The sequence below is a fragment of the Microcaecilia unicolor genome, chromosome 4 (assembly GCF_901765095.1).
Source record: "Microcaecilia unicolor chromosome 4, aMicUni1.1, whole genome shotgun sequence".
Lineage (NCBI taxonomy): Eukaryota > Metazoa > Chordata > Amphibia > Gymnophiona > Siphonopidae > Microcaecilia > Microcaecilia unicolor.
In genome coordinates, this window is record NC_044034.1 from 225,240,897 (window position 1) to 225,267,384 (window position 26,488).

The 26,488-nt window shown below is 46.9% G+C and overlaps 1 protein-coding gene across 1 annotated transcript in view; it reads left to right on the forward strand.

Annotated features, from left to right (window-relative positions):
• PHRF1 (PHD and ring finger domains 1) overlaps positions 1-26,488 on the forward strand; it is a 406,375-nt gene that overhangs the window by 339,774 nt on the left and 40,113 nt on the right. The window contains exons 14-15 of the mRNA XM_030201288.1: positions 8,445-12,184; positions 12,218-12,386. Of these exons, the coding sequence (XP_030057148.1) occupies positions 8,445-12,184; positions 12,218-12,386 (3,909 nt within the window). The remainder of the gene's footprint in view (positions 1-8,444; positions 12,185-12,217; positions 12,387-26,488) is intronic.

Here is a 26,488-nt window from a genome sequence, read left to right on the forward strand (position 1 = left end):
GATAGCTTCGCAGCTCCTCCCCTCTTCCCTCTGCTAGCCAATCTGGTGTCTCCTTTCCGGTGACGTTAGCCAGGGCTTCAGAGCCTAGCAGAAAGTCACGGACACAGACAGCAAGATTAGAACGTTGGTGAGAATTATTATATAGGATAATAAAGTGATTAGAGAATAATCGGGAGCAGTTCCATATAAAATTTTAAATAAAAACACACATTTTAAATTGAATTCAAGCCACAACTGGCAGCCAACGTTCAAGCCACAGCTGGCAGCCAACGTAATTTCTTGTATAACAGAGAAGCATTGTCAAAATGATGGGTAGGGTACAAAATATACACCTGGCAGCTGTGTTTTGCAACATTTGTAACTTAGATAACAGTACAGCCCAGGTAGACAATATTGCAGAAATCAATCTGAGACAATATTAGTGCCTGGATCAGTAGTCTAAAAGCTGGAACCTCAAAATACTTCCAAACCATCTGCAGTTTCCTTATCCAAAGAAAAGAGAATTTTACCACTTTATTCACTTGATATTCTATAGAGTTGATTGTCTTGTTAAGACTCCTAGAACCCGGGTAACTGCCTCAAATTTAAATTTAGGTCCTAATGATGTCAAAAGTTTGTTTCTGATACTATCTAGGGATCCCAACCACAAAAATTTAGTTTTTTCCTTATTTATTTTCAACTTATGAAAATGGCCCCAATTTTCAACCAGCGTAATACAAGCAGATATCCCAATCAAATTGTTGCTTCAACAGTAAACTTGGTGGGGTTGAGATAGGGACCTCTAGTGGACAATGTCTTCCTACCAGTGCTAATAGCTCATGTCAGTGGAATATTTATTTATTTAAAAAAATTTAAACCCACACTATCTACGTTTCTAGGTGAAGATTGAATATCTATGTCACCAAGTACCAATGATCATAGTCATATAAGATGGATTGTGAAATAGCGATCAAGTGAGAGGATTAAAAACATAAGCATTGCCATACTGGGACAAGACCAGAGGTCCATCAAGCCCAGTATGCTGTTTCCAACAGTGGCAGTCCATATCACAAGTATCTGGCAAGATCTTTGAACAATAAAACGAATGTTATGCTGCTTACCTAGAAGTAAGCAGTGGATTTTCCTGAGACTATCTTACTAATGGCTTATGGATGTTCCTTTTAGGAAATAATACAAACCTTTTTTAAACCCTGCTGAGCTAACCGCTTTTACCACATTCTCTGGCAACGAATTCCGGCATTTAAATACATGTTGAGTGAAGAAATATTTTCCCTGGTTTGTTTTAAATTTACTGCTAAGCTTCTTTGCGTGCCCCCTAGTCCTAGTATTTTTGGAAAGAGATACAAGCAATTCAAGTCTACTACTACTACTACTATTTAGCATTTCTATAGTGCTACAAAGCATACGCAGCGCTGCACAAACATAGAAGAAAGACCGTCCCTGCTCAAAGAGCTTACAATCTAGTAGACAAAAAATAAAGCAAACAAATCAATTAATGTGTAGAGGAAAGAGGAGAGGAGGGTAGGTGGAGGCGAGTGGATACAAGTGGTTACGAGTCAAAAGCAATGTTAAAGAGGTGGGCTTTCAGTCTAGATTTAAAGATGGTCAAGGATGGAGCAAGATGTAGGGGCTCAGGAAGTCTATTCCAGGCATAGGGCGCAGTAAGACAGAAGGAGCGAAGTCTGGAGTTGGCAGTAGCGGAGAAGAGAACAGATAAGAAGGATTTATCCAGGGAACGGAGTGCACGGGAAGGGGTGTAGGGAAGGACGAGTGTGGAGAGATACTGGGGAGCAGCAGAGTGAGTACATTTATAGGTTAGTAGAAGAAGTTTGAACAGGATGCGAAAATGGATAGGGAGCCAGTGAAACGACTTGGAGAGGGGTAGTATGAGTAAAGCGACCCTGGCGGAAGACGAGACGGGCAGCAGAATTTTGAACCGACTGGAGAGGGGAGAAGTGACTAAGTGGGAGGCCAGCAAGAAGCAGATTGCAGTAGTCCAAACGAGAGGTGACAAGGGTGTGGATGAGGGTTTGGGTAGAGTGCTCAGAAAGAAAGGGCCGGATTTTACGGATGTTGTAAAGAAAGAAACGACAGGTTTTGGCGATCTGCTGGATATGAGCAGAGAGGAGAGAGAAGAGTCAAACATAACCCCAAGGTTTTGAGCTGAGGAGACAGGGAGAATGAGAGAGCCATCAACAGAAATAGAAAACGGGGGGGGGAGGTGGGTTTGGGGGGGGAAATGAGAAGCTTGGTTTTGGTCATATTTAATTTCAGGTGGCGTTGAGACCTCCAGACAGCAAAGTCAGACAAGCACGCTGAAACTTTGGTTTGGATACCAATTCCACTCCACTCCACTCAGTATTTTATAGACTATCATATATCTCCCCTCAGCTGTCTCTTCTCCAAGCTGAAGAGCCCTAGCTAGCTGCTTTAGCCTTCTCTTATAGGGAATTCGTCCCATCCCCTTTATCATTTCATTGCCCTTCTCTGTACCTTTTTGTGTTTCTGCTATATCTTTTTTTGAGATGCTGTGACCAGAATTGCACACATTATTCGAGGAATGGTTGCTCCATGGAGTGATTCAAAGGTGTTATAAAATTCTCATTTTTGTTTTCTATTAATTCTAATTTGCTTTCTAAGCCAGAATGGACAGCACAAATGGGTGAAGGAAAGCACCGAGAAATTTGGTCAAAGGTTCTAAAACAGATCTAGTGACATGGGGCAGACAGTGGTATTTAAACGCTGGATGGCTATGGCAGGTCACCCTCAGATGATGCTGTAGTATAAACATTTGTGGGATATCTACTGTAGTGCCCATCCAGTGGTCCTTGCTGACCTAGAAGACATAGAGGAGACACAAGATCTTTAGGTTGTTCCTTCAGGGGGTGGAGGGTGGGGATTACTATGTGTGTGGGTTCTGGTAGACAGATACTGGGTTTAAAAAAGGGGGGCCCAGGAATTGAGGACTTCAGCGCACATAGTATTTGAGCTCAAGATTCTAGCAACTGATCTATGTTAAACAATGCTTTACAACAGTAGTGCCGCTCTGCGTGCTCATCCAAAGTTCCTTCTTAAGTTCCTGCCAGTATTTTTCATTAAACCTTATACCCACAAAAATGAAGTTAATGTGCACCTTTGGATTGCAAACAAGCTTTATCCTTCTATTTGCAACCAACTAAAACCCTTAGAAAGTCTACCCAGCTTTTTGTTTCTTTTGATCCTAACAAGTTAGATGTTGCTTCTACCAAACACACGCTGTCCAATTAGCTGGTAGACTGCATTTCCTTCACTTATGTTCAGGCAGGCTGTATTCTGGAAGGTCATGTGAAGGCTCATAATGTCAGCTACAGTGGCATCAGTAGTCCAGTTGAGGCCAGCCTCAATGGAAGGAATTTGCATAGCAGCAACATAGACTTTTCTTCATACATTTACATTTTACTACTGTTTAGAAAGGGACTCCTGATGCAGCTGTGGGTTTGGCCATTTCATCTTTCAGAGTCTCTTTAGGGATTAGAATCCTCTGTCCTTCCTAGGCCCATTTTCTTCATTTTAGGCTGCTCCACAAAAATAAAAAAATAAATATCTGAAAAAGACTAGTAGCCACCAAAAAATGTTGTCTGCCTATTGCAGCATCCTGCATATTTCCCTCCTTTTTTTTCTGTTGAAGGTAGTCTGTAAATAGGGAGTACCAAATTGTGAAGACTTGCTGTCCTCCTTGTTCTTGGAGGAAACCAAGTTACTTAACCTGTAGCAGATATTTTTCATGGACAGCAGAATACAAGTCCTCACATACCTGCCCTCCTTCCCAAGGAGTTGTATTCTACTCTAAGTTTTAATAAATACTCAAGCAGTCCCTCTGCAACAGTGATAGGCTAGAAGTGATATACATGTGTATGTATTAGGCTTTTCAAAAACTTGTTGATGAGTGAAGAGGCTGGACAGGTTTTCTTGGGCCAGGACATCACCCATGTTGTGAGAGTTTATATCCTACTGTGCAGGGAGAACTCCTAGTAAAAGTAAGTAATTTAGTTTCTCCGAGAACAAGCAGGCTGCTTGTTCTCACATGTGGGTCGACGTCCGCGTCGGCCCGGGGACTGGCAATTTGCAAGCAAAAAATTAAAGTTTTACCAGAGCCTTCTGGCGTGCGAACCACGCGCACCGCGCATGTGCGGACGACTTCCCACCTGTCGCGTGAGCGTTCCCGCTCAGTTTTATTTTCTCCACGTTGAGGTGCGGCCCAGTTTTTTTCCCGCTGCTCTCAGGCCCGGGAAATAATTTCTTCGTTTTGTGGCTTTTGCTTTATTTCTTTTCTTTTTAATAGAAATTTACAGTTAAAAAAAGAAAAACTTCCCGTAGTTTTCTTTATTTTTGTTTTTTGCCCTTTTAAAGTTTCCTTTGTTTTTCAACGGGGTCGGGTTGTTGCCTTCTTTTCGTGCCCTTTTTTCACAGGCACGATCGCGTCTTTTGATTTCGCCGAAATCGTTTTTCCTTCCATGTCATCGAAGACACCCAGCGGCTTCAAACGTTGTACTCGGTGCAACTGGACCATCTTGGGTACTGATACCCACGCCTGGTGTATCCAGTGCCTTGGGCCCGACCATAGCCCAGCTGCTTGTAGTCTGTGTCTTCGCATTAAGAAACGGACTCAAGCGTCTCGAGAGGCCCAACGAGAAAAGCTTTTTGGGGCTTGGTCCAGTCCTTCGACGTCGGTACCGAGGTCGGCGGCATCGACATCGAGGGATGGATCGACATCGGGAGCGAAGGTAATGGTTGCGGAACGACCAACTCATTCTGGGAGCAGTGAGGCATCGAGTGGGTCTCCACCTGTCTCGAGGCCTCCTGTTATGCAGGCCCCCCGGGACCGACCTTCGTCGGACCCGGCCCCAAGGAGACATGAGGATTCCATGTCTTCCTCATCGGTACCGAGGAGTCTCAATGGCGGGTGTCGAGCAAAAGCGAAGAAGCACCATCATCGTTCTCCTTCGACACACGGTGCCGGGAGCTCTGGGGCGTTGAGGGATTCGGCACCCGAGAAACGTTGGCACCGAGAGGATCGCTCTCCCTCTATTCAGGAGGTGCCGATGCGTCAGTCTAGCAGCCCGGTACCTGCTCCCGAGCCTCGACAGATTTTGCCACCAGCTCCTTTACCGACCTTGCAGTCTTGTCCAACGGCGGCTCTCGACGAGCGCATCAGGACCGAAGGATTACTGCGCCAGTCTGCTTTGGTGTCGGGGGTGCTTGCTCTTTTTGTACCGTCTGCTGCAGCGGTATCTGGCCCTTCGCCTGTGGTGAGGTCCCCGACCTCGGTGCCGCCTACCACCCAGGTCGTCTCCCCTTTGACGTCGATGGAGGAAGCTTCACCGGAGTTCAGGCAGGCGTCGACTTCTGGGCACCGCCATCGAGGACGACATTCCTCGGCGTCGAGGCAGGCTGAGTTTCGGACTGCTCTGAGAGATGTCTTGTCTGATACCGAAGATGAGCCTTTGTGGGAGGAAGAGGAGGATCCCAGGCACTTTTCTTCTGATGAGTCCTATGAGATTCCTTCTGAACCTTCCCCTCCACCAGAAAGGAGACTTTCTCCACCGGAGAGTCTATCCTTTACCTCCTTTGTCCGGGAAATGGCTGCAGCTATTCCCTTCCTTATGGAGGTTGAGGATGAGCCCAAGGCTGAGATGCTCGAGGTCCTGGATTATCCTTCTCCATCTAGAGAGGCTGCAATGGCTCCTTTGCATAATATACTGAAGGAAGTCCTTATGTGAAACTGGTCGTTCCCTCTGCTTAATCCCGTGATCCCGAACAGGACTGAATCCCAATATTGGATCCACAGGGAGCCTGGATTGATGAAGTCTCAGTTACCTCACAATTCCATGGTGGTGGACTCCGCTCTCAAAAGAGCCAAGAGTACTAGGTACTATACCTCAGCGCCCCCAGGCAGAGAATCTAGAACCTTGGACTCTTTTGGGAGGAAGGCGTATCAGGCCACTATGTGTGTAGCCCTGCCCAGCGCATCCCAGGATGCACTGGGCGGGGCTGGGCGCCGCCATTTTGCAGCGTTGAAGGAAGAGGAGGGAGGCAGGCTGCGTCCCTCCTCCAACTTAAGGTAGGGGGGCCGGGAGGGGGTTCGGGGTTATTTTTACCAGGGATTCGGCAGCAGGCAACTCTGGGAGTTGGGGTGGGCTGGCGGTCTGCCCACCCCTGTCGCTCGCTGGGAGGGAGGGAGGGGGTTGACTGGCGGCCACTGGACCACCAGGGAATCTTTTTCTGGGGGTTTGGGGGGGGCTGGAGACCCACCGAATCTCCAGCCTTTCCTAAACCTAGGGGGGGTGAGATCGTCGGGGGGGGGGGGGGGGACCGGAGGTCCGCTTGACCTCCAGTCCCCTGTCATTGGGGGGGGTGCTTTGCATCGTTGGGGGGAATGGGGGCCTGCCAGCATGCAAATGCATGCTGGACAGGGCTCACCATTCCTCCCCAATGATCTGCAAACCCTAATGCCAGCTCGGAGCTGGCGTAGGGTTTGTCGCGGCCAGCGACAGAATCTTTAGCGCGCTGGTCGCTGATCATTGGGGATGAATGCGTTAAGCCCTGTTTACTTGCGGTAAGAGCCCTCAAGTGGGTTGTTTCACTCGTTCGAGGGCTCTGATCATGGGGCGATAGCAAACGCTGGCGCTAGTACGGCGCTAACAGCCTCTAGCGCCGGTGTTTGCTTTAGATCATCTGCCTGTCAGTAAGCTTCAGCCTTGGTAGCGCATGCACCTTATATCAAGTTCCATCACAACAGAGTAGACCACCGCACGCACCCTAAGTTCCTGCCAGAGGTGGTGTCGGAGTTCCATCTGAACCAGTCAATTGTCTTGCCAACATTCTTTCCCCGTCCTCATACCCGCCCTGGCGAAAGCAGTTTGCACACCTTGGACTGCAAGAGAGCATTGGCCTTTTACATGGAGTGGACAAAGCCCTTTAGACAGTCTGCCCAGTTGTTTGTTTCTTTTGATTCCAACAGGAGGGGAGTCGCCATCAGAAAATGCACAATCTCCAATTGGCTAGCAGATTGCATATCCTTCACTTACGCCCAAGCTGGGCTGACTCTGGAGGGCCATGTCACGGCTCACTTAGTCAGCCTCCATTGAGGAGATTTGCAAGGCTGCAACGTGGTCATCAGTCCACACATTAACATCTCACTACTTTCTCCAGCAGGATACCTGACACGACAGTTGGTTTTGGTCGTCGGTGCTACAGAATCTGTTTGGGGTTTAGAATCCAACTCCACCCCCTAGACCCATTTTTGTTCTGTTCCAGGCTGCACTCTCAGTTAGTTGTTTATGGTTTCAGGTCAATCTATGTTATGTCCTCGCTGTTGCGAGGCCCAATTGACCAATGTTCATTGTTTTGAGTGAGCCTGGTTGTTAGGGATACCCCACATGTGAGAACAAGCAGCCTGCTTGTCCTTGGAGGAAGCGAAGATACATACCTGTAGCAGGTATTCTCCGAGGACAGCAGGCTGATTGTTCTCACAAACCCGCCCACCTCCCCTTTGGAGTTGTTGTTTGTTTATTATTTGCTTTTTGATTAAACTGAGCGGGAACGCTCACGCGATGGGCGGAAAGTTGTCCGCGCATGCGCAGTGCACGCGGTTTGCGCGCCGGAAGGCTGTGGCAAAACTTTTTAAATTTTTTGCTTGCAAAATGCTGGTTCCCGGGCCGATGCGGACTTCGACCCACATGTGAGAACAATCATCCTGCTGTCCTCGGAGAATACCTGTACAGGTATGTATCTTCGCTTTTCAGCTGTATATATTATGTATAATTTGAATTAGAAATTACAGCTGTAGATTCTACCTACATAGCAGTATACACTTTTGCTTTGTCTACTTGTTAGTGTATTTGTCATACAGCAGTATGCAGTTCATTAGTGAATCTTGTAAACAAGAGCCCCCTCTTAATCCCTTGCACTCTCAAACAGCAACTGTATAAAATTAAGCTGGTGCGTGTTTTCTGATAGTGAACACAATAGAGATAATTTTATAACCCTTTTCACATGTAAAAGCACTCATAAAATTATGATGCCTAAAATATTCATGAAGCAAGTAGGTGCATACTTGTAGAGTAGGCATGCTCAGGGGTGCAGTTTGGGTAAAACATGGGTATAGTCATGATTTACATAGACTTATAAAATATCATTTAGCCTTGCTTCTGAACAGGTGTAAATGTTAGCACACATAATCTAGGCACTATTTCTGCAGGATTTGTGCTAGTACTTTATAAAGCACATAGGCACCTTCCTTCTCTATTAACTTAGATGCTCTATTATAAAATTACCTTCTGTGTGTGTTAGAATGAAGTGCAGCATGTCATGTTAATTTTTAAGTTCACATTTTGCAACTATATTTTCTGTATATTAGTGTCACATAAGCTAATATTCTTTTTTGAAACTCTCTGTATTTCTAGCCTGTCTGACTCAGAAAAGCATACCAAATGAATCACGGAATGGAGAAACACAGAGGTACTGCCTCAACCCAGGACCAATGCCCTCAGGAGCAGGCATGAGCATGTTGACTGCAGAAAGTCCAAAGCTGGTGGCCCCAACTGCCCAGGCCCAACCTGCTTCAGTGAACCACAGTACATCATCACCAACCCTGTTTCTACCCCGAGGGCTGGAGCGAGCTCTGAACCCTGTGGCAAGATCATTGGGGATTGCAGCTGAACAATTACACAATGCAATAGTTTCCAGGGTCCCCCCATCTCAGAATTCTGAAAGCATGAGGAAGTTGGGTGAAACACCTCGATTTAATGGAGACAGCAAGCAGCCTTCACGCTCTTTTCCTATTGCTACCCCAACCCACAATGCGTCATGTGTTAAAAGTTCACCTACCAGACCCCTATTAAAACCTTCAGTCAGACTTGACATTTCTGAGCTCCCCAGGATACCAAAGATTAAACGAGATGAAAGTGGAGAGCATCCAAAGTCTGCCAGCAGGACAGGCAGTGTTGGTATCCCTAGTTCTTGTATAAATCATTTGACTGGAAAAGGGGACAGCAGCCAACCCTCACGATTCACCACTGTCCAAAACAACAAATCAAGTAGCAGAGAGTCTCAGGAGCAACACAGTCATGGAGGAGGGAGCTCCACTTTCACTAATACCAGTGCCAGTGGTGACGCAGCATCCCATGTGTCAGGAGGATCTAGAGTTTTGGAGGCACAAAGTGGTGGAGGTTTTCGGATCACCATTAGTGGGAATGCAGGCCATTCCAGTCGTCTATTCAGTCCAAGTTCCTGTGATCCCTTCCACAACACAGACAAAATCCAGCAAAAGCCCTCTAGTCCTTCCTGTGACAACAGCAGCAAGAAGGCAAAACCTGTCAAGAGTGAGATCTATGACCCTTTTGATCCAACAGGATCTGACTCTAGTTCAGCACACAGTAGCCCTGAGAGGACTGAACCACAAGCAGCAGTTCCCACAAACAGTGCCAAGATTGGTACCTTTCGCAGTTTTCGTTTTTTTACCACAATGCCCAAAATAAGCGTCTCCAGATTGGGTCCTGTTTTTTCTGATGCACCTTCACCATCACCACCACGTTCCACGGAGCTTCGCAGTGATTCTGCACTCAAGCAGATAATTATAGAAAGAAGCATGGAAACCATGGCAGAGAAAGTGATAAAAGTGGAGAATGATAACACAAATGAAGAAAATAATCACATTGCCGCTTCCTGTACGACACGCTCCGTCAGACTAACTCCAGAACTGGAACACTGGAAAGCAAAAATCAGTGAAGACACTGTTGAATTTCATGAAGAGGAAGAGCCTAGTGACTGTAGCATGAAAGCTGAATTAAATACCAAGATTTCGCTGGGTAAAGAGTCACAGCAGAAAGCAACAGAAAAACACCAACCTAGAAAGACAGAATCATCTTCACCTTCTCGCTCCAATTCCAGCTCCCACAGCCAGAAGAAACCCAAGAAGGAAAAGAAATCACTTAGTAAGAGACAGCGAAAAACTTCATCCAGATCACACTCACGAGAGAGGAGTTCCAGGTCAGCATCTTGGTCAACAGAAGAGGATCGCAGCAAAAAGGCCAGATATAAATCCAAGGGCCACAGGGCATCCAGCGGGCATTCCAGTTCCAGTAGTAGGGAGCGATATAAAAAGAAGAAAGTTAAAGAGAAAAAGTCCAAAAGCTCCTGGTACTGGGAGAGAAAAAAGTCAAGGTCAGGCAGCCCCTCTCCTGACTATTACTACAGCAGAAAGAAAAAAAAAAGGCGATCAAGGTCCCATTCTCGAGGAAGAGAGCGTTCATGGTCCAGCAGTGAGGAGAGAGCTAAAAGACGAAAGCACAAACGAGACCGCAGCCATGACCGCTATGATAAAAGGGAGAGTGGCTCCCATGGTAGAGAGCGATGGAGATCCAGATCCCGTGAAAGAAAGAGGCCACGCTCAAGGTCACACTCTCGGGAGTACAAGCGAGCAAAGTCCAGGGATAGATGGCTTCATACCAAGGAAAGATATTCTGGCTCAAAAGAGCCATACTACTCCCCTCATCGGAGGAAAGTTGCTAGCATTTCCATAGACAGCACAGTAAAGCACTCAAGTACAAAGCTTCAAATGTGGCACCCACCAGAGGAACAGGAGCTGTTAAAGGCAAAACCTAAACAGAAAGCCAGTGGAGTGGCACTTGTAGAAGAGAAAGACTTAAAAGAGAGTATGAAGCGGGAAAGAATCGGAGAAGCACTCACAGATGCACTCGCAGATGACTTTGTCAAAACAGAAAGCGCAGGTTCTCAGGGATCACCAGAGCCTTTTGTCAGCCCACCACAGTGGGAAATCATAGATGATACTTCAGCTCATGCTGGTAGCCTGTATGATTCCATCTCAGCCATGGGAGTTCTTAAAAGCGCTTACAGTGATGATGATGAATGTGAATCTGTAGCAAGCTGCACTGTAGAGAAGGAAGAGACTTGGATGAATGAGAAAGATGTGGAGCTGGCGCAAGCCTTACCCGAAACAAAAACCACAGTGAGAGATGATAAAGAGAGAGCCTCAGAAACTGTAGTACTAAATATAAAAGAAGAGGCAGAGGAGTCTGAATTCTTGGGCGTGAATGGGGATGCTGTGGACCCTGTGCCGATAGAACACGAGAGGGATGCTGTGGAGCCTGTGCTGGTGGACCTCGGGGAGGACGCTGTGGAGCCTGCACCAGTAGACCTTGGGGGGTACATTGATAAGCCTTTGCGGTCAGACCATGCGGGGTACAGTGAGACTGGGGGGTCAGATCTTGGGGGGTATGCTGAAGAGCCTGTGCAGCCAAACCTCAGAGGGTACTATGTGGAGCCTGCACGGTCAGACCTTGGGGGATATGCTGCAGATCCTGAACAGTCAGACCTTGGGGGATATGCTGCAGAGCCTACATCGTTGGACCTTGGGGAGTATGCTGAGGAGCCTGCACAGTTGGACCTTGGGGGGCACACTGAGGAGCCTGCGCAGTTGGACCTTGGGAGGTGCACTGCAGAGCCTGTGCGGTCAGACCTTGAGGGATATGTTGTGGAGCCTGCACGGTCAGACCTTGGGGGGTATGCTGAAGAGCCTGCTCGATCAGATGTCTATGCTGCAGAGCTTGCAAGGTCAGATGTCATGGGGTATGATGCAGAGCTTGTGCAGTCAGATCTCGGGGGGTATATTGCGGAGCCTGCACAGACAGATTTTGGGGGGTACACTGTAGAGCATGTGCTAACAGGCTTCGGAGAAGAAGCTGTGGAGTCTGTAATGATGGGTCCTGGGGGAGAAGCCGAGGAGCCTGTGCTGACGGACCCTGGGGGAGAAGCTGTGGCACCTGCGCTGATGGACATCAGGGGAGAAGCTGTGGAGCCTGCGCTTACGGGCTTTGGGGCAGAAGCTGTGGAGCCTGCGCTGACGGGCTTTGGGGAAGAAGCTGTGGAGCCTGTGCTGATGGGCTTTGGGGGAGAAACCACGGAGCCTACACTGACAAGCTTTGGGGGAGAAACTGCGGAGCCTGCACTGATGGATGAGGAGGAAGCAGCATTAGCAACTACAGCAATGAGTGCTGAAGAGAAAACTATAATGACTACAGTAAATGAGGAGAAAGAAGTAGCCTCAGAAACCTCACTGATGGAGTGGGAGGAAGAATTGTTAGGGATCACAGCTATGAAAATTAAAGAGGAAGCTTCAGTGTTGGCAGAGGAGGAGGAGGAAGAGGAGGAGGAGGAGGAGGAGGAGGAAGAAGAAGAAGACGGCAATGTGGACCAGCTTCTAAAGAAGTTAAAACCACAGTCCATTTCTGAGGAACCTGTGCTGAAATCTAAATCACTGGTGAAGAGAGTTACCTGGAACTTACAAGATGAAGAAAGTGACACATCAGCAGCAGAAAAAACACCAAGTAAGCATTCAGTTATACTTACTTAAAATACACTAGCTAAGAAGGTTTCTGGTGATAATTTTTTTGCACTGAGAAATTTTGTTGGGTTTTTCTGCATAGTGCATATTATAAATTCCCATTTCCCCTCCCAAGTTGTTAATAGTTGGTTATTAAAAACAAACAAGACTGGCTTCAGCTAATACCATATAGTTTAAATTTTAAGTTAGAGGTTGACATACAAATTAGATTGCCATCCATGTACAATTTGTGGATAATTTTAATGTATTGATATTTCTCCGAGGACAAGCAGGCTGCTTGTTCTCACATATGGGTGACGTCCACGGCAGCTCCAGGTCCGGAAAATCTTCCTAGCAACAAAAGTTGCTAAAGCCTTCGGGTGTGCGGCATCTTCCTGCCTGTCGCGCGAGAGTCCCGCTTCAGTCTTCTTTTTTCCGCGGTCAAGAGCGGCTATTTACGGCGGTTCTGTGCCCCAGAAAAGAAGAGCCTTCGTTTTTTTAGCCGGCTTTCACTGGTTTTTTTCTTCTCCGTTTGTGCTCAGGAACGAGCTGTTTTGTTTTTCCTTTAAAAAAAAAATTTTCCCTTAGTTTCTTTAGTTTTGCCTCAAGTTTCCTTTCGTCATCGTGTGCGGCTGTTTTGGCCGCCTGTAGGGGTTTTCTCCCTTTTTCGTGCCTTTCCTTTGGCACCATCGCAAATTTTGATTTCGCCTTCGCTATTTTTCCGTTGATGACATCGAGGCTCGCCAGCGGCTTCAGGAAGTGCACTCGGTGCAACCGGGCAATCTCAGGCACCGACCCTCACGCGTGGTGTATCCAGTGCCTTGGGCCCGACCATCGCCCAGACGCATGTAAGTTGTGTCTTAGCCTTAAAAAGTGGACACAAGCGTCGAGACAAGCTCAACAGGAACGCCTGTTTGGAGCTTTGCCTGGTACTTTGGCGTCGACAGCGGTATGGAGGTCGGCGGTGTCGATGTCGGCACCGGAGAGTGCATCGACCTCGGGAGTGCAGGTAATGGCTGTCCAGAGACCATCACATGCTGGCAGCAGTGAACCATCGAGTGGCTCTTTGCCTAGAGGGCTTCTGCTCCTGACCCCTTTCGGACCTGACCCCGAGGAGGCGTATGGATCCTACGACCTCCTCGTCAGTACCGAGGGGTACCGGTGACGTGCCCCGAGCGAAGGCAAAGAAGCACCGTCATCGGTCCCCTTCTCGTGACGGTACCAAGAGCTCCGGGGCGTCGAGAGAATCGGCACCCATGAAGCATAGACGCCGGGAGGACCGCTCACCCTCCATACAAGAGGTGTCGATGCACCTGTCTCCGGACAGCCCAGTACCACCGCCTCCTCAGCAGATTCTGGCCTCGACTCCTGTACCGACTCCACAGCTTTTCTCGACAGACACTCTTGACGAGCGCCTCCATGCCATTCTTCCAGGGATCCTGGAAAGGCTGCTGCGACCGTCTGTTCTGGTACCGGTGGTGCTTGCTCCTATGGTACCGTCGATAGATGCGGCAGCTGGCTCCCCGCCTATGGTGAGGCCCTCGACGTCGGTGCCGTTTGCGGCATCAGCCTCGGCTGCCCCCGTGTTGACTCTCCGTCGATGGAGGGAGCTTCATCACCGCCGGCACGGGAGTCAACTTCTCGGCATCGCTATCGAGGACATAGTTCCTCGGCGTCGAGATGGGCTTGGCTTCGGACTGCAGTCAGAGAACTCCTGTCCGATACTGAAGGAGAGGCCTCATGGGAGGCAGAGGAAGACCCAAGATATTTCTCTTCTGAGGAGTCTTGTGGCCTTCCCTCTGACCCTACTCCTTCGCCAGAGAGAAAGCTTTCTGCCCCGGAGAGTTTGTCTTTCTCGTCCTTTGTCCGGGAAATGTCTACTGCCATTCCCTTCCCGGTGGTAACTGAGGATGAGCCCAGGGCTGAGATGTTCGAGGTCCTGGACTATCCTTTGCCACCTAAAGAGTCATCCACTGTTCCTCTACATAATGTCCTTAAACAGACACTGTTGAGGAACTGGGTGAAACCACTATCTAACCCCACCATTCCTAAGAAGGTTGAGTCCCAGTATAGGATTCACAGGGACCCGGAGTTGATGAAGGCCCAGTTGCCTTATGACTCTCAAGAGAGCCAAAAGTACGAGAGATTTCGCCTCAGCGCCCCCGGATTTTGGACTCTTTTGGGAGGAAGTCCTACCAGTCAGCTATGCTCATCTCCAGAATCCAGTCCTACCAGCTCTACACGAGCATTCACTGGCATTCACTGTGAAGCAACTGGCGGACCTGGTTGATCAGCTCCCTTCGGAGCAGGCCAGGCCTTTTCAGGAAGTGGTCAGGCAGCTGAAGGCGTGTCGTAAATTCCTGTCCAGGGGTACTTACGATTCTTTTGATGTGGCGTCCAGAGCCGCTGCTCAGGGTATAGTGATGCGCAGACTCTCATGGCTGCGTGCCTCTGACCTCGACAATCGAGTCCAGAAGCGGCTTGCGGATGCTCCTTGCCGGGGGGATAATATTTTCAGCGAGAGCAGCTCCACCAGCGGGAAACCCGCATTCGACAAACTCTCCCACCGGGCGCCTTCAGCATCTACCTCATCAGGTAGACGGTTTTACGGGGGAAGGAGGAATGCTCCCTATGCTTACAATAAGCGTAGGTACAATCCAACTTCCCGCCAGCCTGCTCAGGCTCAACCCCAGCGCGCTCGTTCACGTCAACAGCGTGCCCTTCGACAGGCCCCTGCAGCTCCCCAGCAAAAGCAAGGGACGGGCTTTTGACTGGCTCCAGGCGAGCATAGCCGCAATAAAAGTGTCCGTGCCGGACGATCTACCGGTTGGGGGGAGGTTAAAATTTTTTCACCAAAGGTGGCCTTTTCTAACCTCCGATCGGTGGGTTCCTCAAATAGTCCGGGAGGGATACTCCTTCAATTTGATCTCCAAACCTCCAAATTGCCCACCGGGAGCTCAGTCCTTCAGCTTCCAGCACAGGCAGGTACTTGCAGAGGAACTCTCCGCTCTTCTCAGCACCAATGCGGTCGAGCCTGTACCACCGGGACAAGAAGGGCTGGGATTCTATTCCAGGTACTTCCTTGTACAAAAGAAAATAGGGGATGCGTCCCATCTTAGACCTTAAGGGCCCTGAACAAATATCTGATTCGAGAAAAGTTCAGGATGCTTTCCCTGGGCACCCTTCTTCCCATGATTCAGAAAAATGACTGGCTATGCTCCCTGCACTTCAAGGATGCTTATACTCATATCCCAATACTGCCAGCTCACAGACAGTATCTTCGATTCCGTCTGGGAACACAGCACTTTCAGTATTTTGTGCTGCCCTTTGGGCTCACCTCTGCGCCCCGGGTATTCACCAAATGCCTGGCGGTCGTTGCAGCGTCGCTATGCAGGCTGGGAGTGCATGTGTTCCCTTATCTCAACGATTTGCTGGTGAAGAACACCTCGGAGGCAGGGGCTCTACAGTCCATGCAGATGACTCTCAAACTCCTGAAGCTACTAGGGATTTCCAGTTCAACAACTAGAATTCATAGGAGCTCTGCTGGACTCTCAGACAGCTCGGGCTTATCTTCCCAAGGCGAGGGCAGACAACCTTCTGTCTCTGGTTTCCTTGGCCAGAGCGTCTCAGCAGATCACAGCTCAGCTGGGTCATATGGCCTCCACAGTTCATGTGACTCCCGTGGCACGCCTTCACATGAGATCTGCTCAGTGGACCCTAGCTTCCCAGTGGTATCAAGCTGCGGGGGATCTAGAAGATGCAATCCTGTTGTCCACCGCGTTACACAACTCCCTGATATGGTGGACAATTCGGTCCAATTTGACCTTGGGACGTCCCTTCCAAATTCCTCAGCCTCAAAAAGTGCTGTCTACGGATGCATCTCTCCTAGGGTGGGGAGCTCATGTGGATAGGCTCCACACTCAGGGAGCTTGGTCCCTTCAGGAATCAGGTCTTCAGATCAATCTCCTGGAGTTGCGAGCGATCTGGAACGCTCTAAAGGCGTTCAGAGATCAGCTGTTCAATCAAATTGTCCAAATTCAGACAGAGAACCAGGTTGCCATGTACTATGTCAGCAAGCGGGGGGCACCAGATCTCGCCCCCTGTGTCAGGAAGCCATCCAGATGTGGTTTTGGGCCCGCCATCACGGCATGTTTCTCCAGGCCATGTATCTGGCAGGCGTAAACAACAGTCTGGCCGACAGGTTGAGCAACATAATGCAGCCTCATGAGTGGTCTCTCAACAGGGCGGTTGTCCGCAAGATCTTCCGAGAGTGGGGCACTCCCTCGGTGGATCTTTTTGCCACTCAGATCAATCACAAGGTCCCTCAGTTCTGTTCTAGACTTCATTCCTACGACAGGCTAGCCTCGGATGCCTTTCTCCTAAATTGGGGGAAGGGCCTTCTGTATGTGTATCCTCCCATACCTCTGTTGGGGAAGACTTTGCTGAAACTCCAGCAAGACCGCAGAACCATGATTCTGATTGCGCCCTTTTGGCCGCGCCAGATTTGGTTCCCTCTTCTTCTGGAGTTGTCCTCCAAAGTGCCGTGGAGATTGGAGTGTTTTCCAACCCTCATCACTCAGAACGAGGGGGCACTTCTGCATCCCAACCTCCAGTCTCTGGCTCTCACTGCCTGGATGTTGAGGGCGTAGATTTCGCCTCCTTGGGTCTTTCTGAGGGTGTCTTTCGAGTCTTGCTTGCTTCCAGGAAAGATTCCACGAAGAGGTGTTACTCTTTTAAATGGAGGAGGTTTGTCTTCTGGTGTGACAGCAAGGCCCTAGATCCTCGCTCTTGTCCTACACAGACCCTGCTTGAATACCTTCTGCACTTGTCAGTCTGGTCTTAAGACCAATTCCTTAAGAGTTCATCTTAGTGCAATTATTGCTTTTCATTATCGTGTAGAAGGTAAGCCTATCTCTGGATAGCCTTTAGTTGTTCGCTTCATGAGAGGTTTGCTTTTGTCAAAGCCCCCTCTCAAACCTCCGCCAGTGTCTTGGGATCTCAACGTCATTCTCACCCAGCTGTTGAAGCCTCCTTTTGAGCCACTGAATACCTGCCATCTGAAGTACTTGACCTGGAAGGTCATTTTCTTGGTGGCTGTTACTTCAGCTCATAGAGTCAGTGAGCTTCAAGCCTTGGTAGTACATGCTCCTTATCTCAAGTTTCATCACAACAGAGTAGTCCTCCGCACGCACCCTAAGTTCTTGCCGAAGGTGGTGTCAGAGTTCCATCTGAACCAGTCAATTGTCCTGCCAACATTTTTTCCCTGAACAAATTTCTAGTCCGAGAGAAGTTCAGGATGGTTTCCCTGTGCACCCTTCTCCCAATGATTAAGAAAAATGATTGATTATGCTCTCTGGACTTAAAAAACACATATACTCATATCCCGATACTTCCAGCCCACTGGAAATATCTTCGATTTCGACTGGGAACACATCACTTTCAATACCGCGTGTTGCCTTTTGGTCTTGCGTCAGCTCCCAGGGTCTTCACCAAGTGTTTAGCGGTACTCGCAGCATCGCTGTGCAAACGGGGAATCCATGTGTTCCCATATCTTGACGATTAGCTGGTGAAGTGCACCTCAGAAGACAGTGCTCGGGGTTCATTTTAAACTACCCCAAGTCCCATCTTTACCCTGTCCAACAATTGGATTTCATAGGAGCCCGGTCAACACACACAAGGTTCGAGCCTACCTCCTGGAAGTCAGTGCACACAGTCTTGTCTTGCTGGCGTCCAAGGTTGGAACCGCTCAGCAGGTCACAGCTTGGCAGATGTTGAGAATGTTGGGCCACATGGCTTCCACAGTGTACATTACACCCATGACACATCTTCACATGAGACCAGCTCAATGGACCCTGGCTTCTCAATGGTATCAAGCCACGAGGAGTCTGGAGGATGTCATCTAAGTGTCCCCAGAGCTTGCTCGCTCTCTTCAGTGGTGGACCATTCAATCCATTTTGACTCTGGGACTTCCATTCTAAATTCCTCAGCAACAAAAGGTGCTGATGACGGATTCCTCTCTCCTGGGATGGGGAGCTTGTAGGACTATTTGCCATGTAGATGAGCTTCACACTCAAGGAACTTGATTCCTCCAAGAAATGAATCGGGAGTTTTGAGCAGTCTGGAATGCTCTAAAGGCTTTCAGAGATCGGCTGGCCCATCAAATTGTTCTTATTCAAACAGACAGTCAGGTTGCAGTGTATCACATCAACAAGCAGGGGTCACCAGATCACGCCCGCTGTGTCAGGAGGCTGTCCGGATGTGGCATTGAGCTCGCCACAGTGGCATGTTCCTTCGAGCCAGTTACCTGGTGGGCACAAACAAAACCCAGGCCGACAGGCTGAGCAGGATAATGCAACCACACGAGTGGTCTCTCCACATGGGCATGGTCCGCAAGGTCTTCCGAGGGTGGGGCATCCCCTCAGTGGATGTTTTTGCCACTCAGATCAACCACAAGGTCCCTCAGTTCTGTTCCAGATTTCAGACCCATGACAGACTAGCGTCAAATGCCTTCCTCTTCATTTGGGGGGGCAGGTCTCTTGTATGCTTATCCTCCAATACCTCTAGTAGGAAAAACTTTGTTGAAACTCAAGCAAGACTGCGGAACCATAATTCTGATTGCACTGTACTGGTCGAGACAGATTTGGTTCCCTCTTTTTCTGGAATTATTTTTTGAAGAACCGTGGAGATTGGAGTGTTTTCCAACCCTCATCACTCAAAACGAGGGGTCGCTTCTACATCCCAACCTCCAGTCTCTGGCTCTCACAGCTTGGATGTTGAGAGCTTAGAATTTGCTTCCTTGAGTCTTTCGGAGGGTGTCTCCTGAGTCTTGCTGACTTCGAGGAAAGATTCCACTAAGAGGTGTTACTCTTTTAAATGGAGGAGGTTTGCCGTCTGGTGTGAGAGCAGGGCCCTAGATCCTTTTACTTGTCCTACTCAGACTATCTTCTACACTTGTCAGAGTCTGGTCTCAAGACCAAGACCATCTCCTTAAGGGTTCACCTTAGTGCAGTCAGTGCTTATCAGCATGTAGAAGGTAAGCCTACCTCTGGACAGCCTTCATATTCTCACAATCTCGCCCACCTCCCCTTGGAGTTGTCTCCTTCATTATTTTATTTTATTCTTTTGCTTTACAATTAAACTGATATGACCACGTTCTCGCGGTGGGCAGGAAGGTACTCATGCATGTGCAGTGGAGGGCGTCTTGTGCTTCACAAAGCTCTGTTTTTTAACTTTGGCATAAATGCCGGACCGGGCGATGCAGATCGGTGTCTACCCAAACAACTGTCAGAGTCATTTGTCCTGAATATGGTAACAAAAAACATAGGGATTGATATTCAAAGCGATTTAACCAGCCAGAAACAGCTCCTGGCCAGTTCGATCACCTGTTCGGGGCCATCTGGTCATTTTCAGGACCACTTCACCGGTTAGTGCTGCTGAAAATTACCAATTAGCGCTTAAAGCAAAACCGGCTATTTTGGGGGCGGAGTTAGGACTTGACCAGTTAAGTGTCAATATTCAACACTTAACCGACCAAGGTAACAACATAAATAGGACCACATAAAACTCCGTCTTATCTTTATGCGTGTCACCATAATTGGTCAACCAGCTGTGGTGTAACCTGCGCTGGAAACCCAGAAAAACAATTCTGAAGCCTGGACATGGTCCAGCATTGAATTTCCGAGCATAACGCCGGCGTTGGTCAGCAAAATGCTGAGTACCGCCAGCTGAATATTGACCCCATAATCTCAATAAGTAGGCCTACTAGCAATACACATTTTTATTCTACTTATAAAATGGTATTTAATCTTCCTAGCAGTGCAACATATCAACAGAAAATAAAATATTCTTGAAAAGAAAAAATCTGGAAATATTGATATAAGTACATAAGTATTGCCACACTGGGACAGACCAAAGGTCCATCAAGCCCAGCATTACTGTTTCCAACAGTGGCCAATCCAGGTCACAAATACCTGTCAAGATCCCAAAAAGTAGAAAACATTTTATACTGCTTATCCCAGAAATAGTGGATTTCCCCAAGTCCATTTAATAACGATCTATGGACTTTTCCTTTAGTAAGTCGTCCAGACTCTTTTTAAACCCCGGTAAGCTAACCGCCTTTACCACATTCTCTGGCAACGAATTCCGGAGTTTAATTACACGTTGAGTGAAGAAACTTTTTCTCCAATTCGTTTTAAATTTACTACTTTGTAGCTTCATTGCATGCGCCCTAGTCCTAGTATTTTTGGAAAGAGTGGACAGAATGCTGGGCTCGATGGACCCTTGGTCTTTTCCCAGTGTGGCATTACTTATGTACTTATGATTCATGTCTACCCATTCCACTCCACTTATTATTTTATAGACCTCTATCATATCTCCCCGCAGCCCTCTCTTCTCCAAGCTGAAGAGCCCTAGACGCTTCAGCATTTCCTCATAGGGAAGTTGTCCCATCCCCATTATCATTTTTGTCGCCCTTCTCTGCACCTTTCCTAATTCCATTAAATCTTTTTTGAGATGCAGCGACTAGAATTGAACACAGTATTCGAGGTGCAGTCACACCATGGACCGATACAAAGGCATTATAACATCCTCACTTTTGTTTTCCATTCCTTCCCTAATAATTCCTAACATTCTATTTGCTTTCTTAGCCACCGCAGCACACTGAATAGAGGATTTCAACGTATCATCAACAATGACTTTGAGATCCCTTTCTTGGTCGGTGACTCCTAATTTGGAACCTTGCATTACGTAGCTATATTTCGGGTTCCTCTTTCCCACATGCATCACCTTGCACTTGCTCATATTAAACGTCATCTGCCATTTAGACGCCCAGCCTCCCAGTCTCGTAAGGTCCTCTTGTAATTTTTCACAATCCTCTCGCGATTTAACCACTTTGAATAACTTTGTGTCGTCGGCAAATTTAATTACCTCACTAGTTACTCCCTTCTGTAGATCATTTATAAGTATGTTAGAAAGCAGCGGTCCCAGCACAGACTCCTGGCGAACCCCACTATCTACCCTTCTCCATTGAGAATACTGACCATTTAACCCTGCTCTCTGTTTTCTATCTTTTAACCAGTTTTTAATCCACAATAGGACACTACCTCCTATCCCATGACTCTCCAGTTTCCTTTGGAGTCTTTCATGAGGTACTTTGTCAGTTGGCTTTTGAAAATCCAGATACACAATATCAACCGGCTCGCCTTTATCCACATATTTGTTCACCCCTTCTAAGAAATGTAATAGATTGGTGAGGCAAGATTTCCCTTCACTAAATCCATGTTGGCTTTGTCTCATTAATCCATGCTTTTGAATATGCTCTGTAATTTTGTTCTTTATAATAGTCTCTACCATTTTGCCCGGCACCAACGTCAGGCTCACCAGTCTATAATTTCCCAGATCCCCTCTGGAACCTTTTTAAAATATCGGCGTTACATGGGCTACCCAAAGATAAATTATATATTACTAACAATAGTTCCGCCAGTTCATTTTTCAATTCAGTCAGTGCTCTGGGATGAATACCGTCTGGTCCAGAAGATTTGCTACTCTTCAATTTGTCAAATTGCCCCATTATATCCTCTAAGTTTATAGAGATTTCATCCAGTTTCTCCGACTTGTCAGCTTCAAATACCATTTCTGGCACCGGTATCTCTCCTAAATCTTCCTCGGTGAAGACCGAAGCAAAGAATAAATTTACTCTCTCCGCTATGGCTTTGTCTTCTCTGATTGCCCCTTTTACCCCTCGGTCATCTAGCGGTCCAACCGATTCTTTTGCCAGCTTCTTGCTTTTAATATACCTAAAAAAAAATTTACTATGTGTTTTTGTCTCCAACACAATCTTTTTTTCAAAGTCCCTCTTTGCCTTCCTTATCAGAGCTTTGCATTTGAATTGACATTCCTTATGGTGGTGTTATTTTCAGTTGATTCCTTCTTCCATTTTCTGAAGGATTTTCTTTTAACCCTAATAGCTTCCTTCACCTCACTTTTTAACCATGCCGGCTGTCGTTTGGTCTTCCGTCCTCCTTTTTCAATACGCAGAATATATTTGGCCCAGGCTTCCAGGAAGGTGTTTTTGAACAGCATCCACGCCTGAAGTAAATTTTTGACCCTTGCAGCCACTCCTCTAAGTTTTTTTTTTTCACCGTTCTTCTCATTTTATCATAGTCTCCTTTTTGAAAGTTAAACACTAACATATTTGATTTCCTATGTATATTTACACCAAAGCTAATATCAAGTCTGATCATATTATGATCACTGTTATCAAGTAGCCCCATCACCATTACCTCCTGCACCAGATCATGCAATCCACTAAGGACTAGGTCTAGAATTTTTCCTTCTCTTGTCTGCTCCTGTACCAGCTGCTCCATAAAGCAATCCTTGATTTTGTCAAAGAATTTTACCTTCCTAGCACACCCTGATGTTACATTTACCTAGTCAATGTTACATTTACCCAGTCAATATCGGGGTAATTTAAATCACCCATTTTTATTGGGTTGTCCAGTTTGTAAGCCTCCCTAATTTCTGATAACATTTCTACATCCGTCTGTTCATCCTGGCCAGGCGGATGATAGTACACTCCTATCACTATCCTTTTCCCCTTTACACATGGAATTTCAGTCCACATGGATTCCAAGATGTGTTTTGTTTCTTGAAGAATTTTCAGTCTATTTGATTGAAGGCCCTCCTTAACATACAGTGCTACCCCTCCACCAATTCGATCCACCGTATCACTACGATATAATTTGTACCCTGGTATGACAGTGTTCCACTGGTTATCCTCCTTCCACCAGGTCTCAGAGATTTCTATTATCTCTAATTTTTCATTTAGTGCAATATATTCTAACTCTCCCATTTTATTTCTTGGGCTTCTGGCATTCGCATGTAGACATTTCAAACTGTTTGTTGTTCCTATTTACACCATGCTTAGTATTAAATTACATTCTTTTGTTTGATTTTTATTTATTTTTATTTACATCATGCTCAGTACTTGACAGTATTAAATTACAATCATTTGACTGATTTTTATTTAAGGACGCCTGATCTACTACGGCTCTTTTGCAACCTCACTATCGGGATACCCTATCTTCCCTGTTTTGGTGATATCTTTAAAAGATACCTTATTCTAAACCATGCGCTTTTGAGCGACTGTCAGCCTTCCCCCAGTCTCTAGTTTAAAAACTGCTTTATCTCCTTTTTAAACACCGATGCCAGCAGCCTGGTCCCACCCTGGTTAAGGTGGAGACCATCCTTTCGGAATAGGCTCCCCCTTTCCCCAGAATGTTGCCCAGTTCCTAACAAATCTAAAACCCTCCTCCCTGCACCATCGTCTCATCCACACATTGAGACTCCTGAGCTCTACCTGTCTCTTGAACCCTTCGTGTGGAACAGGTAGCACTTCAGAAAATTCTACCCTAGAGGTTCTGGATTTCAGCTTTCTACCTGAGAGCCTAAATTTAGCTTCCAGACCTCCCTCCCACATTTTCCTATGTCATTGGTACCCACGTGTATCAAGACAGCCGGCTTCTCCTCAGCACTATCTAAAATCCTATCTAGGCGACACGTGAGGTCCGCCACCTTCACACCAGGCAGGCAAGTCACCAGGCGATCCTCATGTCCACCAATTAAGGAAAATTGTTAGTAAATGTTTCATTCAAGTCTACATTTATTGAAGAATTTCATTCCTAAAGTCAAGGAAATTTTTGCAGACACGAGCAAAAGAAACAAGAACCCTCATCTACCCCCTACTGAACTCAGTTTATTAAAAGCTTGATATAAAGTAGGGTATACACAAAAAGTAGCACATATGAGTTGTCTTGTTGGGCAGACTGGATGGACCGTGCAGGTCTTTTTCTGCCGTCATCTACTATGTTACTATGTATGCATGTATGTTACTGCATTTAAGAATACCTTTCTAGGTGGTTTACAATACAGTAAAAATGTTGTTTTTTTAAAAGCAAAAACAAAATGAACTCTATTAGGATATAGGAAAGGGATCATAAGAGTATAACAGAAAAATAAAAACATTTCAAAGATGAAATCTATTAAACTAAAAGAAAAGAGTCAAATCAAAAACAAAATGCAAAAATCAGAACTTCCTACAGGAAAGCTTATTAAGGGAGAAGGGATCAGTGAATGGAAAAGTTTTTAAGTTGGCCTTGAATTATTCAAATGATCCATTCCGAGATTAATGGGTAAGGCATTCCATAAAGTTGGAATTAAGGAGAAGTTGTCTTAACCTGATAACTTTCTTTCCATTAGTTCTTTCCACTATTCCAGAACCTGTGGGACAGTAATGTCCACCAATCAGCAAGTGAAGATAGAGAACTGAAAACTGAGTTGAGACGTAACTCGTACAGAATGACACGGGGACCCGCAGTAACAGCGGGGAAAGGGAAAGAGTTTGCGGGGATGGGGCGGGGACAGATCCCATGAGGACAGGGCGGGGATGGGAATAGAGCCCCTGGCACCTGTTAATGAACTTGACTGTTATTTATGTTTGAGTGATGCAAAAAACAATATTTTGATTTTTTGGAAAAACAAGCAAACAGGCTGGCCATAACTAGCAAAATTTGCGTAGGGGATCCTGTACATCCTGCTACCAGCACATCTTCTAAGACGACATCTTCTATTGCAGGAAAGACTGTGGAAAACAGGAAAGTTAGACTGAATCCTGAGATTGTTGATGACATCATCCATAGATTAAAAAATCATAAAAGTACTTCATAGGGCATATTTCTTCCCTCTAGGGCATACAGAGCGGGTTGTATTTTGTACCCCTGGACATTTTAACAGGGTGGATTAGGATTCCTTGGGGTAGTAGAAATCAGCTATTGTTGGAATTGGAAGGGTAGAGGGTGGTGGTGAGGAGGGCATTATAGCTGCTCACTGTTATTATTGTTTTCTATTTGTGATTTATACACAACAGTTGCACAGCATATTGTTCCTTTTTATACTTTAATAAAAAAATGTAAATATAAAATCATAATTGAGGCTTCTGCAGATGAGGACAGAGCCCATGGTGACGGGGCAGGGACGGAGACAGAACCTGCAGGGACGGGGTGGGGATGGAGACAGAACCCGCAGGGACAGGGACAAACTTCGTCCCTGTGTTATTCTCTAGTATCTCTCTTGGCATCCAGTCCAGTTTCTCAGTATTTATATAGACAAGCAGTAAGGAGAAACTGTCTTTATTAAGATCTTTCAAGGATGCCTTCCAGAGTGGCTCAAATGGAGGCTTCTGAAGAGCCTGAAGGACTAAATTAGGTTCCACTGTGAACACGGCATATGAAAGGGAGGCCGCAAGTGTCCTGCTTCCCCCAAGAATCAAACGATATCCAGGTGAGCTGCAAGAGACATCTTTCTGTAGTCTGCCCCTGAAACAGCCCAAAGTCATAACCTGAACTTTAGAGAACCCAACACCAGTCCTTTCTGATGACCAGCCTGGAGAAATGCTAGGATGTGCATGATGTGAACAGAGAAGGGAGATAGTCTCTGCTCAGAACACCAGCCCTCAAATGTCCTCCACACCCACGCATACACCATGGATGTAGAGCCATTTCTGAGCCTGAAGCAAGATAGCAGTGAACGAATCAGAATAACCTTTTTGTCTCAACTGAGCCCTTTCAATGGCCAAACTTTAAGACCAAAGGAGCACAGATCCTCCATGAGCACCAGACCTTGCTTCAGTAGGCCGTGCACTTGTGGAAGACGGAGAGGAACCCAGCCAGGAGTTGAATCAGGTCCTCGTACCATGGCCTCTGTGGCCAATATTGGGCTGTGAGAATTATTTGACCCTGGTGCCAGGGCTGCAGTAATACATCAATCCCCATCGAGTCTGGTGCTTTCCAATGGCTGAAGAACTTGGACACTTTGACATTCCTTTTCATCGCCATCAAGTCTAGAAGAGAAGAACCCCATCGGTCCACTATCAGCTGAAACCACTGGCTGGACAGTTCCCATTCTCCTGTGTCCAAAGAGTGCCTGTTGAGAAAGTCCACCTCCACATTCAAGTACCCAGTGACAAGCAGAGAAGATTTTTCTCCACCCAACTCAGGATGGAGGCCACTTCCACAGCATACAACTGCAGGTCCCGCCTTGCTTGTTGATTAT